Source organism: Cryptosporidium hominis (genome assembly GCF_000006425.1).
Source record: "Cryptosporidium hominis TU502 chromosome 1 CHRO011062, whole genome shotgun sequence".
NCBI classification, from domain to species: domain Eukaryota; phylum Apicomplexa; class Conoidasida; order Eucoccidiorida; family Cryptosporidiidae; genus Cryptosporidium; species Cryptosporidium hominis.
The window spans coordinates 1-14,936 of record NW_667302.1 but is presented as its reverse complement, the minus strand read 5'-3'; the positions used below and the strand labels follow the sequence as shown (position 1 = coordinate 14,936).

At 30.6% G+C, this 14,936-nt stretch overlaps 9 protein-coding genes across 9 annotated transcripts; 3 read left to right on the top strand and 6 right to left on the bottom strand.

The window, feature by feature from the left end:
- Nucleotides 1–336: 336 nt before the first annotated feature.
- Nucleotides 337–2,559, top strand: Chro.10198 (hypothetical protein). The annotated part of the gene is made up of 1 exon (XM_661629.1): nucleotides 337–2,559. One exon carries the CDS (start codon nucleotides 337–339, stop codon nucleotides 2,557–2,559), a length of 2,223 nt encoding a protein of 740 aa, XP_666721.1.
- On the bottom strand, nucleotides 2,552–3,796 carry Chro.10199 (hypothetical protein). Its single annotated transcript, XM_661628.1, has 1 exon — nucleotides 2,552–3,796. One exon carries the CDS (start codon nucleotides 3,794–3,796, stop codon nucleotides 2,552–2,554), a length of 1,245 nt encoding a protein of 414 aa, XP_666720.1.
- Nucleotides 3,797–3,929: 133 nt separating this feature from the next.
- On the bottom strand, nucleotides 3,930–4,715 carry Chro.10200 (ENSANGP00000010471). Its single annotated transcript, XM_661627.1, has 1 exon — nucleotides 3,930–4,715. The coding sequence occupies one exon, from the start codon at nucleotides 4,713–4,715 to the stop codon at nucleotides 3,930–3,932; it is 786 nt and encodes a 261-aa protein (XP_666719.1).
- A 164-nt stretch (nucleotides 4,716–4,879) lies between these two features.
- Nucleotides 4,880–6,418, top strand: Chro.10201 (hypothetical protein). Its single annotated transcript, XM_661626.1, has 1 exon — nucleotides 4,880–6,418. One exon carries the CDS (start codon nucleotides 4,880–4,882, stop codon nucleotides 6,416–6,418), a length of 1,539 nt encoding a protein of 512 aa, XP_666718.1.
- Chro.10202 (hypothetical protein) lies at nucleotides 6,419–7,444 on the bottom strand. The annotated part of the gene is made up of 1 exon (XM_661625.1): nucleotides 6,419–7,444. The coding sequence occupies one exon, from the start codon at nucleotides 7,442–7,444 to the stop codon at nucleotides 6,419–6,421; it is 1,026 nt and encodes a 341-aa protein (XP_666717.1).
- Nucleotides 7,445–8,217: 773 nt separating this feature from the next.
- Nucleotides 8,218–9,600, bottom strand: Chro.10203 (hypothetical protein). Its single annotated transcript, XM_661624.1, has 1 exon — nucleotides 8,218–9,600. One exon carries the CDS (start codon nucleotides 9,598–9,600, stop codon nucleotides 8,218–8,220), a length of 1,383 nt encoding a protein of 460 aa, XP_666716.1.
- A 747-nt stretch (nucleotides 9,601–10,347) lies between these two features.
- Nucleotides 10,348–12,330, bottom strand: Chro.10204 (zinc finger (C3HC4-type RING finger) protein family). Its single annotated transcript, XM_661623.1, has 1 exon — nucleotides 10,348–12,330. One exon carries the CDS (start codon nucleotides 12,328–12,330, stop codon nucleotides 10,348–10,350), a length of 1,983 nt encoding a protein of 660 aa, XP_666715.1.
- A 129-nt stretch (nucleotides 12,331–12,459) lies between these two features.
- Nucleotides 12,460–13,944, bottom strand: Chro.10205 (transducin / WD-40 repeat protein family). Its single annotated transcript, XM_661622.1, has 1 exon — nucleotides 12,460–13,944. The coding sequence occupies one exon, from the start codon at nucleotides 13,942–13,944 to the stop codon at nucleotides 12,460–12,462; it is 1,485 nt and encodes a 494-aa protein (XP_666714.1).
- Nucleotides 13,945–14,151: 207 nt separating this feature from the next.
- Chro.10206 (hypothetical protein) lies at nucleotides 14,152–14,936 on the top strand (the record flags this gene model as incomplete). The annotated part of the gene is made up of 1 exon (XM_661621.1): nucleotides 14,152–14,936. A coding segment is annotated over one exon (785 nt), but the record flags the coding sequence as incomplete, so codon positions are not given.

Below are 14,936 nucleotides of genomic sequence, written 5' to 3'. Positions count from 1 at the left end.
GAAAATTATTATAATTTTGAAGAAAACTTCATTTCTCAACTCTTGAATAAAATATTTGAATTAATAATTAAAAATTGCGATGAATTGATAGATAATGGAATCTATAGAAATAATTTATTCACAATTTTTAATTCAATTTTGACGAAAAAAGAATACACAATATTGTTTAAAAGATATTATTTAATAAATAAGGTGGCCAACCATTTTTACTCTTGTATTAAATTAAATGACGGTAATGTACGATTTTTTATTTTCCCTTTATTGGATTTAATCAAAAACTATATTGAAAGTTGCAATGAAGATATTTTTGAAGAATCTCTTAAATATTCAAGAGACATGATTCAAATTGATTCAGAAAGTCTTAGTAACATTATTATATTTGCAAATATTTTAGTTGAATTGATCATTTTTGAAGAGCAAGGATTAATTGACGGGAGCAAAGTGAGATTTCAAGAATTTTCTATAGAGAATAATGTTGGAATAAGTGAAATGATTGATATTTATAGAAGATGTAAGATATATGAGGATAGTGGTAGTTTTGTAAGACATGTAACAATTATTTATCTGTCAAATATTATCGAAGATTCGAATTCGAAAAAACATGATTCGTTAATAAAATTCATCTCAATGACAATTATTTTATTGACAAAAAAATTAGAAGGTGCTATTCCAGCGTCAGTTCAAGATAAGCTGGCTTTAACAAATATTCAAGTAAATAAAACTGATTTAAATATTTCAAATTACTTCTTAATTAATGAAGCCGAAAATAGTTTCAAAAATGCAAAAAAATTCCCTCCCTTGCCAAATAGCAACCATCATAAATTTCTAATTAATATTTGGCAGTCGATTTGTTGTTTAATGAATATTTTAAATTCAAGCGAAGACAAATTTATTAATTATTTAATTGGATTCTACTTCAAGCATCTACAATACCTTTATAATCCAGATGTTAGGCAGTATATTGACATGTTTGGTTGCAATATTGTCGTATATTTTCCAAAAAAGTGCATTGAATACATTATTGAAGGCCTTTCAAACAATATTAACAATCATACGCAAGTAATTTATTCTTATCTTTGCATTTCAAGCTATTTGATACATTTTTTGAAAGATGTCTCTCCTCTACCATTTAACGATAACTCTGAGACGGAAGTAATTAGCGATATTTTTGCTTTTGAAGGAGATTTATGGATTAAAATAAATATTGAATTTCTTGATAAGTACGTTTCGTTCTTTAATTTGTTTACCAGCTATTCAATATCAAACTCATCCCTTTTGAGAAATGTTGTTCTATATACATTATATGATGCATATAATAATAATTACGTTTTTGAAATTTTACAAAGGTCTTTTGAAAGTTGCTACTCCTCAGACACTGAAAATATTCATTCATTGGCGATTGATTTTAAAAACGCCTTCAAGATTGAAGAAACTAAGGCTAAAATAGAGATAATCCGAAATTCAAGATATTATGCGAGTAATAAACTAGATACTTCCAAACGAATGTTTTTACTTAATTTATTTATTTTAGAAGAATCAAAATATATGAGAACTTTAGTTAATAGTATTTTCAATAATAATGATATCTTGAAGATGCTAAAGAATTTATCAATAGTTTGGACTATTTGGAAACCAATTAAATATTGTGCAGTAGAAAATATTATTCCGCGAGATAATTTGGTAGAGTTCTCGGATCAAAAGGAATCCCAGAATTTCTTTAATTGTTCATCATGCTTAGATTCAATCTTAAGCAAATTGGATGGCAATACCGATATTTATGAAACCAACTTTGAAAAGGAGCTACTTGCAATGCAAGATAAATGCGAAACATACATACTGAACTCCCATCTGATATTTGGAGATCTTAGACCCTCGTGGAGTCTTTACTATCTACTGAAGAAAATCATATGCAAAGAAATGAGCGGATACTACGTACAAGAAAAAGAAGAGAAAGAAGAGCCTAACGCAATAGAAATTCAGAGGTCTCATAACTACCAACTAAAATTCGAACCTCCACACTACGATAGCCTCATTTCCGGTGAGCCAAGATCAAGGAGGTCGGATAACCAGTTGTTAAATAGATCAGGGCTAATAGTAATAGGAAGCCTTGTTGACAAAGTTCCAAATATAGCAGGAATAACTAGGACCTGCGAGGTCTTCCGCGCCAATGAGTTATTGTTGAGCAGCAAGAAAGTTATGAACGACCCTATTTTCAGACAAATCTCTGTTACAGCAGAAAAATGGCTGCCGATAAACGAGCTGGAACCTACAAAGATCAAAGAATACGTTCAGAAAAAGCGAATGGAAGGATACAAGATATTTGGATTGGAGCAAACGTCCTCTAGTATCTCCATTAAAGAATGCGCTTTCCCAGAAAAATCTGTTTTGATTTTAGGGAAAGAGAAAGAAGGTATACCCTCTGAAATTGTTTCAATTGTGGATCAGTGCATTGAAATTCCTCAATATGGGATAATAAGATCGCTCAATGTACACGTATCAGCTTCAATCTTTATATATGAGTACACAACTCAATTTATGCAAAGCTTATCGACTAATTAGGTTTCTTTTTGCTACATTCTACCTCGCAGTACTCAGCAATTAAACTAGAAAAACTAGTTTCTGGGGAAAACGTTTGGACAGCCCTAGAAACATAAGAAACTGCAGGGATTGAACCCATAACTGCGATAGGAAAACCGACTTTAGACATTATCTCCAAGTCATTTTCGCCGTCACCCAAATATGCTACTTGGTGGAATTTTAATTTGAGTTTCTTCAAGATGAGTCTAGCACCATTCAGCTTGGAGGCATTTTGAGGGACAATTTCCAATACATTTGGTACTGACCTGTAGATTTTGCAGCCAAACATTCTGACAAACGTCTCCAAATGCTCTCTTAAATGAAGGAGCACATCAGGGTTCTCCACTATGACAATCTTGAATATTCCCTTAATCTTTTCACCTTCTCTTGGTTCCAAAAACTTCGACAAGTTAACACCCTTATGAACCATACTATCAATCTCTTGGCTTATGTACTCCTTCATGTTTTCGCCCTCAAATCCATCAACGAATAGGCCATTAGAGTTCTCAATTGCGATGTTCAATAGGCGTAGCGAATCAGCAGATTCATCATCCTTCTCTTCATTATTAGAAATCTTTGCATACTTAGAATTTCCGTTTATATTTGATTCAAATCTTAAAGACTTTTCATTAGATACAGCAAATTTTTTAATATAGTTAACAATTTCCAATGCATCTTCGGAATTAATCCTGGTTTCGTATAATACATCCTTAATGCCACCAGGACCAAAGACAAGAGCACCATTGTAATATACTCCTGGAAATCCGGTGAATACAGAGTTCTTAAGATTCTTTGTAATAAACTTCAATGAGCTGGTGTATGATTTACCAGTAGCAAGGAAAAAATTAATATTAGATGAGAGAATGTCTCCGAAAATCATTGAATTTGATTCGGCAATATAACTCGAACCAACTCCAGCTAATGAACCATCCAAGTCAGAAATTATACAATTGAATGAACAATTATATTTTTTCTGCTCCTTCTTTGCACGCAAGCTTCTATGCACAGACATGTTAAGATCAAGTACTTCAAACGGCAAGACTAGAGGGATTTCTGAAGTATTTAAGTACGTAAAATTTGACAAGGTTTCCAGTGTGCTATTTTTATCCAATTCAGTTATGTTCCCATTGTTATTTTCCAGAATAACATCCTGAGATCTTGCATCCTTGATGAGGGCAAATGCAAAAACAATAGTTGAGACTAGGGTCCTCTTAATCATTTTAAACAAAGTTTAAATCACTTACGCAAAACAATCAAAGTGATAGTTACCTGGAGAAAGCCTGATGTCTTCAGGGGGGGGGGGGGGGGAGTGTTGTCTTTGAAAATCGTGTGAGCCCGCAACAAGAAATATATTACATGGCTATTACATCATTGCAAATTAATGTAAGGTCTTTTGACTTTGATATTTTTCCGTTTTTGTTAATACAAAAGTTAATGCCTTCCCACTCCTGTTCGCTTATAAATATATATTGCCCTTTGTCTGTAATTACTCCATCTATGATTTTTTGCTCCTCAAGCTGGTTAATTCTGGAAATGACGTCTTCAATGCTTATATTAAATTCAACGCTTAAATCGTTGATATTAGTGATCTTTTCCCTAGTTATCGCATTTATAAATTTGCTTAGATCTTCATATTCACTATTGAGATTTTCATCTCCGAATTCGAACTCATTACCAGTTTCATTAATATTTATCTTGAGCCTCCATTTCTCGTATTCTTTTTGTTCACATATTAGCGCTTTTTTCCTTTCAGACAGCTTTTCAAGAACTTTTTTGTTAATTCTATTTTCATGAAGCTCATATTTCACGGCCTTTAGCCTTTGTTTAGCTTCATACGCCTCTCTTCTTTGTTTTCTTGCTTGTTTAGCGTTTATCAACTGCTTGCTCGCAAGCTCTTCAATTCTAATTTTTTTTTTTAAACTATTATTGAGTTTTTGGTTGTCTATTATATTAATTGCTGTTTCAATCTCATGGCCTCGAGTACTACCTTCATTTTGAGAAGATGTAAGATTGCTGCCCCATATCCACTTAGTAATGTAATAATTAACAAGTAAAAATGATAAAAAAGAGCAAGTTATCCATACATAGTCCTTCTTGCTAAGTGAAAAAATAATTTCTTTAAGCAAATGTTCAGCCATATATTTATCTTAGTAATATATCTATTTTTTTTATATGAAATAATCATAAGTCTAAATATAGTGATACCGACTTTTTTTCTCCAAAATTGACGTGTCAAAATGGGCGCTACCTTAGTGTGCACACACAAATAACCTACTTACTCAAAATATGAGCTTCGAACTACATGATATTAAAAAATATGCATCTAAGTAAGAATATAATTTCAAGAAAAAGTGCCAAGCTTCAGTTTTACCGTTTTTCAAAGCTCTGGCATAGCGAAGTAATATTTAAAACAGTTATAGTGGCATTACTAATTGTAATAAACATTATATTATTGATATATACATTGATAAAGATTGATGGAAATAAATGTGATGATTTCTTAGGTTTATTTGGGTGGATGCTGTTACTTTTATATTGTGGAGTCTTAATTGATATTGAGTCTTCCAGAAGTTTGAAAATTTGTCTTTCAATTTTAGTTCTTATTAATTTAGTGTGCATTGAGAAAAATATTTTAATGGTTGGAATTACAATTGACTTTTTAAATTTAGGAGTTCTCTGGCCTATTTTTAAGTATGGAGAAATACATTTAGATTCAGAGGAAAATTATGAAGATGAATATATTCTGCCATTAATTGACAGTAGTAAGAAGTTATTAAATGTATACTATGAACTTTGGAGAAGAAATAGCTATGGAGGAATTAAAAGCTACAATGGGCTACTTGTAACTAGATGTGTAATAATGTCTTGTATATTCCTTTGTATTTTATTATTTAATACAGTTGATAAATACACTAATTTTGGCAAAAACAAATTGACAGAATTGGAAAACATAATCTATTTAAGAAGTACAAGAATTATATCAAAAACCGAATCTATTGATAAAATATCCAAAATTGGAGGTAACGGTATATTTATAGCACAAATCATGATTATTACTTTAGCTGTGTTGCTAAAGCCGGTCTTATCAAAACTTGTTAATTTAATAATAGCATTCAAGAATAAATGCATATTAACGCTGAAAAACAATGAAATGAGTGATGGGAAAGTAAAGCAAATAGTTAAATTTAACGATTATGAGTTTAATCATCAAAATTTGGATATTGAATCTAACAAACAGAATGCTTTTATTAATCAGAATAAATTGCTCAATAGTTGTGTATTTTTTTTTTCCGTATTTCTATTTGGAATAATAACATGTGAAAATAGGGAATTTGATATAATTTCAAGGATGTTTTTGATCGAACAAGATAAGTCAATTGTGCTATGCATTTTATTGCCCTTAATTGGCTTGCTAACTGAAATTTCTATGTTCAGAGATTGGTGTTGGTACTTCATTTTCTCATGGGTTATATATTATTTTAATATTTGGTCAGACAATTCAATGGTAAAGAGTATCACTAGTTTACTTTCAGGAGTGCTTTTCAACATATCGGCGATATTATTTGTTATAAATCAGACAAAAAATTCAAGTAATAATAATAAAGTTCGGGAATATATTCTTACAAGTTATATTTTTCACAAGATGTGTTATTTTTTGGGGTGTAGTATGTCGAAAAAAGTTTTCTCAATTCATGAAAGTAGCATTATAAAAAATATATATTTAATCATCACAAATATTATAATAATTTTTAACTTATATTTTCTTCTTTATTTTAGTTCAAGTCAAGAAATAGCTTCTAAGCAAGATGACAATGAAATTGAGTGGGATGTAGTATATTAGTTATATCGATTCTAAGAAGCTTCTCAATATAATTTTTAATGTATTGCACGAACAAGATAACATAAAAATAAATAAAAAAGATATTGTGAATAACCATACGCTCCAAATAAAGAAGAAATAGCTTGCTTTAATATTTTTACTACCAAGAAACGACACTCTTTCAATTCCTAATCTTTTTTTCGAGTTAAAATTTTCTGCTGGCCACATATTATCAATCATTTTAATCTCGTATTTTCCCCTTTTTAATCCATGGGATATTTGCCCCCAAACCATTTTGAAGCTGGGAAGCCATGCACCATGCATCCAGATTCTGTAATGTATGTCTGTGGTTTTTATCCACATCATTTTGTTATATGGGACTGCAAACATTGAAAAGTCATTTTTCAGTGATAACTGGTCAATTTCAACGTTAATCAATTCTTTTTTGCCATCCTCTTTTAACATATATATCTCAAATTTGTCATTATAAAACGTGATGGATGACAATCCACATGGTATCAAGGGTACTTCTTCACCAGTTTCTTCATCATTTTTTTCTACTTGGATTTTATTTATATAGTTATCAAGAGTGTTTCCACGAACTTGTCGTAAGTAAGTAATTGTTTTTGCTGTCCCACAAGTAAAACCGGGGAAAATATCTGAAGGCCTGCTTTGAATATAAGATCGGAAATTTTGATAAAAGTTATCTATATATATATTTATATTTACTGCCCCAGTAATATCATTCTCTATGTTGAATATTAGGCTGCTTACGTTATTTTGTATCGGTTCACTAATATACTCTACATATGAGTTGCTTCTATAATTGAAAAAGAAAAATGCTGCAAATACTGCATGAAAGACGCCACCAATTAAGAACAAAATAATTGCAATTTTTGGTGAAAATAGATACTTCCCAGGATTCCAAATCTTCATATCCTGTTGTACAAATGATTCTAAGATTTCATCAACTTTTTTCTCGCCCTTTCTTAGCCGTTGTATCCAAACCAAATTTGAAAGTTCGTGCCTATAATAGTTCGAGTTCATTCTTAGGTGGCAATTCTATCATATACAATGAATGTAAATTAAGTTATATTGGATCTTAGGATAGATATTTTTGGAGCTGTATTTTTAAATATATTTTAAACATTTTTCATAGACCTAAATAATAATCCGGTATTTTCCTTCAGACGCAGAAAAAAAATTTCTACCCTCAAGAAAAAAATCGCGTATTTTTAAAGATGTAAATATTTGTATATTAACGCATTTATGTCTTAAATTTTACTAGAAATCAATATAAATTAGAAAAATAATACTATTCTACTAGACATTTCTAAAGTTATCAATTGTCGTAAAACGATTCTATTTATGAATTAGCGTATACAGTGTAGTCCATGTTAGAATAAATGTTACCAGACATGTAGCAACATTTTCTATGACAATTTCTGTAGGATCTAAAATTCTTTCCGGAATATCAAGTAAATTAAGATATGTGATTCCAATAAATACTAATCCAAGTATTGCAGAAATAAGAACTGTTGCACCCTTGAGTCCAAATATTCCACATCCTACACCGAATAAAAGTGCACAAATTTGGAGAATCCAATAGGTTATAAGAGAAACTTCGTCCTGAAATTTGATTTTCTTGTTTAGTGAGTAATTAAACTTAACTTACCCTAGTCCACTCAAATGTTGCATCTGCTTTGATCGCCTTAGTAAGAAGAGAATAGTTTCTGTTGTTTGTAATTTTTTCACGGATATTTTCAAAAAATTTTGGTTGATTAATTGTCATTGTTACAATTGCTCTTTTTCTGACAAATTTATTTAAAAAGGTCTATATTGTCATTCGGCGCGTTGGTTGAGTATTTAACTTCTATACAGCCGTTTACATATAACCATGAAATTATGGATTTTACTATTTTTAATGCTTCATCGCGATTAGAAGAGTATATTTTATCAGAGGATTCATATGGATAATAAATTAAACGCTCAGATGCTCTTTTTTCCCTAGTAAATTTTTGGAAGAATTCAACAAGCTCACTTCTAACATCACAAAGTTTCTTTCCATTACAAAAAAATGAGCTAATCAATATAAGTGGGTTACATCCTTTCCAATCAATAATATCTCTGTATTTTAAGTTAAATCTATTTACTTGAGTTTTTATCGAATCAGGGCAAATTACATAAACTTTGTCATATCTTATTATTTCCAAAACCTTTGCAACTTTTTTAGTAATCAGTTTTTGGCAAACCTTCAAAATATTTGATGGTTGTTCTAAAAGTTCAACTGAAATATCTCTGATGGATAAGTGTGGATCTGCAATATTCGAAATTTCGTTTATAAGTTCATTTTCTTTATATATATTAGAAAGTTTAGACTTATCAATATAAAAAGTTAATTCATCATATGAACTCTCTACAGGGTTTTGGAGGCAATTATTATCTATAGAAGAAAAAAATTGGTGTGGTTTTGATGGTGTTACTGTAAAATCATTGCAATCGATTTTTAATCTCGTAAAATATTTAATAAGCTTTTTCGAAAGCCTATTGTTTTTCTCAACTATAGAAAAGATATGCTCCTGCAAATTACTTCTTTCAGACCCACTTAAGTTAATGTGTTCACTTCCAATCGACGCACCACCTTTATTATTCTGGCAACTCTTGTATAAATTCTTCAAATACTCGAACGAAGTTTCATTGGACCTCAAAATTTCTACAGAAATAAAGTTATTTGCAATTTCACATGATAAAAGAGTACTTGCAATTCTAAATAGCTTTTCTTCTATAAATTCATAGTTTATCAAAGTTGATGCAATAAATACTAATGTTACGGAGAAACTCTCGATAAATTTATCCAACTTGAGATTTCTATTATTTATATTAATCTTTTTTTGAATATTATTAAATAAGGTTTGATTTAAGGATTTTGTATGGATTGTTGAACTTGGGAAAAAAACAAATCTATGTTGAAAATCTTTGGACTCAATGACTAAATCGGACATTTTGTTCCATAATGCTGAGTCAGATGGTAGAATCAAAGGTGCAAGTTTAGAGCATTCATGTCCAAAGCATTCCTTAGTTTGAATAACATTTTTCTCATTTAATATAGAAAAGGAGCTTGGGGGATGGTAAAATATAATCTCAGGTTCTTGATATGGCCATTTGACAGTTAAAATGATTCCTACTAAGTCAAAACCGCACATTTAAAAATTTTGATAATTCAATTTTATTCAGATTTGCAAAATACCCAAGAAAATAATAAAGTATTAATAATACCTGAACAGTAGCTTATTTGTCGCCTAGTCTTACTATAAGTAGTGATGTAAACTGAAGTTAGAACTTAGATATTCTTCAATCATTGTATTCATAAACTTAAACAAATAACGCTAGTTCTGGTTTAAAATTATACCGCTTTGGTTATAAATCTTAATGGCATTTAAATTATTACCAAATTTCAGGTGTTACTAAAATTCAGAAAGATTAATTAATACAGCTCTGCAGACAAGAAAGTGAAAATTATAGTAATATATATATTAAAATTTTTTTTTGTTATAAAATAATTTAACATTCATGTGTTTATGCAAAAGAAAATATGGTTGAAAGCAGTGACTTCCCACAGATATTAGACCAATTCCCTTTATATGAACATGAAGGAACAAAGACGAAAATAATTGGATTAATATTTTCAAACAAAATTCAATTTGTCTTGAGCGAAGCGGAAACCTTCGGATCAGTCTTACATGTATCTACAGATCAAGCAGGTATTATTTACGACGTCGAAGTTCTTTTAGGTGATAGAAACGATGAGATATCACGGTTATATGCAAGGAGATTACTGGAGCTATTTCGAAGTAAGGGGTATGCTAAAAGTAGCCTATTGTTGCTCACTTCTATTAGAAAGCACTCTATTGAACATTTGAGAGGCGTTTTAAAGCATATTGATGACAATATCATTTAGTATCGAATGGAGGTATTTGCCTACGACATGTTGGACATTCTAGCTTAACGCTCATCCATTGTTTAAGGCATTTTTGGTGGAATATATGATCACAGGGAGTGCAAACTGCGCACAATTCGTGATCAAAGTCCTTAAATATAGAAACATTCACCATACAAATCACACAGAGCTTATTTGTATGCGTTCTATCGTTGAAATTGGTTAATTCAATTTCATCAAGTCCTGATGGTTCGGTATTTGAAATATTTTCCTGAGCAAAATTAACCTTAGATCTATTTAACGATTCAGAATTTAATTCTCCATCAATAGGAATATTAACCTCTCGTGTATCCTCCTCATTTGAAGCTCCATTGTAAATGTCTTTACTTGTTAATCTGAAGTAATTATACGGTCTTGGCCTGAATATCTTCGGAATTAAACACTTTGGTCCAAATTTTAATTGCACAAAATAAATTATCATTTGTATTGAAGTAATTAAAAATATGAAAATAGATAGTAATGGAGAGTTCTTTGTTGAGATAGGCATGAGATTCAAATACTGGAATACTGGAGCATTGAATATAGAATTAGAGTATCCCCAAACGTAAATAGGAACGAATGCCTTGCCAATTAAAGATGTAAGTATAAAATATGGGTGGAGCGGTAGAGTTGAATTCAAATGAATAGTATTAGCAAGTAGGTCATTTAGAATTTGAGGGATGAGAAATAAAAATAGTGATACATAAATACAATATGGCACGGATTGAATGATTATTATATTTCTCTTACTTAGACTCTTTGCAAAAGTGCTAAATAGTATACTTGAATTGCATATTCCGAATAGAAGTATAAAGAAAAGCACTATTCCAAATAGAAATACATAAAGCCTTCTATAAAATTGTGTTGTAATGATAGTTATTTCACTTGAAGGAGCATTTTGTAAATAATTTGACTTCCAAATCCAAAATAAATACTTTATTTCTATGTAAAAAATATGAATCCATTTAAAAAGTATCATAAGTGAAAACGAAGAAAACAGTAGTGAAGGTAGAGCAAATGAGCAATATAAAATAAATACACATTCCAGTATATCTAATATAATCTGCATAAATAAGCAAGAAATAGATGTATTACTGACGAAGCTTGCCCCAATAACTGGTGAATTACTGTGTACAAGCTGTATTACGCTTCCTCTAATTTCCATAAGTACCTTTAAATTATATATGAATGAGAAGTGAATAATATTTAGTCTGAACAAACTCATTGAGAATGGCTCCCCTTTCAAAAGTACATTGAAGTTGCAATCCAGAGATTTAATTATAAATTCTATTTGGCTTTTACCTTCCCCTTTTTCATTTATATTACTACCTCTAAATTTATATTTTTCATTTTCCTTCTGTGGGAATATTTGATTAACTAAGTTGGTATCATTAGAGATATCAATTTCCAGAAGACAGTAATTTGAATCTGAGTTTTGAATTTGGTTTGTTGGAGTTTCATTTACTTTGCTAGTAAATACCATATTTAACTCATCTTCAGTAATAATCTTTTCAAAGTTCCAGTTGTATGCTTTCCCATTTTTGTCCAGCTGTATAATTAACGAAACCAATGCAGATTTTGAGGAAATACTTGACTTCGTCCATTCAAGGTGCCATTTTGAATTGCCATAAATAGCTGGTATTGATTTGCTACCCGCGAATAAGCCATTTTTATCGTGGGGATTTCCGTGATAATTATCCAAATAAGTGTTCATTTGAAATTCACCAAAGTAAAAAGCAGATGAAGTAATGGTCGAACTGGTAATGGATCCATTGCCTTGAAATTTATTTTCAAAACTAAGAATTATTATTACAAAGAAAACGAAAAATGTAAAAAATAAATTTCTTGAGCTTCTTTCAGCTGAAAAGTTTAGGATTGAAAGATCGAGGTTATTTATTCGATCAATTATTGATGCATGAAATATGCTGGGCTCCGGCCTTGAATTATTGTTTTCCATTTTTGTTTTGGAAATAATACATAATTAGAAAGTTAGTTTGATCTTGAGAGTAGATAATAATAAAAATAATTAGAATTATATTGTTTCCTTAGAGTTAATATAAAATAAATAAATATTTGCCAATTTTATTTACTCCCAGATTTTTATAGTTCCATCCCAACCGCAAGAAGCAATGCGTGAAGGGAAAACAGGGTGCCACTGACAACCTATGCTTACCCCTTCATGGGCATTAAAACTTCTAAAATTTTTTGTAGTTTTCCAATCCCAAAAATGAACCTTTCCATTAATATCACCAGATATTATATACTGTCCATCTGGGCTTACATCGCATTGAATTGCGTACCCTGAATTTTTAAGTCCAGTGAAGCGCTTTTTAATACATCTATAATTGGCATGCGTATCATAAACTAAAATTTTGTTATCCATACTTTGACAAACTAAATGCTGCCCATCAGAATGCAAAGCAACATATGGCATTGATTGCATTAATGGGTCAGCGATATGCTTCACTACAATTGGTATCCCAACATCCCAAACGAACATCTTTTTATCATCTGAAGTTGTAACAAACTTTTTTCCGTCTTCACAAAATGTAACAGTATTTACCGCTCCCTGATGTTCATTGTACACTTGTACAACTTCATTAGATCTTGTATCGTATTGAATAGCCTTTTTGTTGCTAAAGCCAACAATAATACTTTGCTCATTCTTTGGATGAACTGAAACACAGTAGGGCGTCTTATCATTCAAAATTTTCCACTTTGTCTTTCCATATTCTGCATCCCAAAACAATATTTGTTTGTCATATCCACAACTATAGAAACTTTTACAGTCCCTTTGTCTATTTGAAAACTGAATATCTCTAACTGCGTTTTTGTGCCCATGGTAAATATAAATACACTTGCTATCAGAGCTCCAAATCTTTATTTGAGAATCCAACCCTGCAGATAATAATAGGTGCCCAGTTTTTGGAATAAATCTAATAGCTTGAACACCCAAAGAATGAGCCCTTATAACTTTAATAAGTTTCTTAGGGGCATAACATTGTTCATTAGGAAGTCTTTCTTTAGTTTCATTTGGAGAGATAATCCAAGATCTATTTTGATAATCAGTACGTTCCTTGCCAAGGAATGTACTTTCGGCATATTTTTCGTCTGTCAACGAATCATCAGTGTCTGATTCTTGAGTCTCATCATTAAATTCACTTTCCAAATTGTTAACTCCTCCGAAATCTTCTTCAGTCTGAAATATGATATTCTCTGTAATGACTTTTTCTTTTTGATCTTTTCTCCACGGTCCAATATAATTATACTTGCTCTTCTTCGGTGAAGGCTTTAGTTTTTTTTCACCTACATCTTGGCTTAAATTCTCAAAATAAACTTCTTTTTTCTGATCAAATTTAGTTCTTTTATCTACTTTCTTTGAGCTTGTACTTTTATTTTGAAAGTTAAAGTTTAAGTCGAATGCGGTTGAAGAGCAAGAAAAAGAATTTATTTGCTCATTAAGAGTTACTTTATTCAGATCATAGTGATTAAATATAGCATCATCTACGTCTGGTGCAGAGCTTTTTTGTAAGAGTTGATTAATATTCGCTGAATCATCTTTTTCAAACATAACTATTTATGCTACAACTCAGCTGTCAGAACATAATTTATAAAAGGCGCTAGCGCTAATAACATGCCATATTTCTAATTCCACACAATTAGAAGAATTTAACGGATACAAAAAAGATATAGTTACCCTATATAATTAATATTATGCTATCTTTTCCTCATATAAACTGCGAAAATTAGCATTTTGAAATCTTACTATTCTGAGGAAATGGAAAATGAAAAAATGAAAGATCAAGAGAATGAAATCCAAGCTGAAGAAAAGGAGTCTCTAGATTCTAGTATTAGAAGCTTTGAGAACAAACCAATTTATTCTGATAAGTCTAGAGAGCTCCAAGATCATGAGAAAAATGATAATTGTTCTGGAGAAAGCTGCAAAGTAAATTCTAAACAAATTGCACAGAATTGCAATATTATTAATGAAAAAACTAATAGTTTTGATATGGACAATCGTAACTCTCAAAATATAACTGATTTATATCTTGATAATAAAACAATTATTACGGAAAAATCTGAAAAAAATGGTAATGCGGAATTCGATCTTACAAATAACCAATCGTATTTTAAAGATTTGGATAATTTAATTGAAAAGGATGATGACAAAACTCAAAAATCAGCTCAAAAATTAGAGAAAATTAGTCAAACTGAAGAGATGTTTTCTAATAATAAAAATAAAATAAAAATGGAATATAAAGTTAATCTAAAAGACAGGAAAGGAGAAATTAAGGAGTTATTGGACAATATCAACAAACTTAAAAGCAAAGCTAGCCAGAATGAAACTTGTATTGTAGCAAAGTTAATGAATTCTAGAGGGGTTTACTGTGGAATGCATACAGAATTATCTCTATATGAAGAGTTACTGAAATACTTGTTCTCAAAGCGTGACTTGAACGAGGAGACGTTCGAATCCATTGATATTGAAGATAATGTGTCATTAGTTGATCAGTCCGAAAGCAATACCAATAATTTGTTTCATCTGGAAATAGAGAATACAGA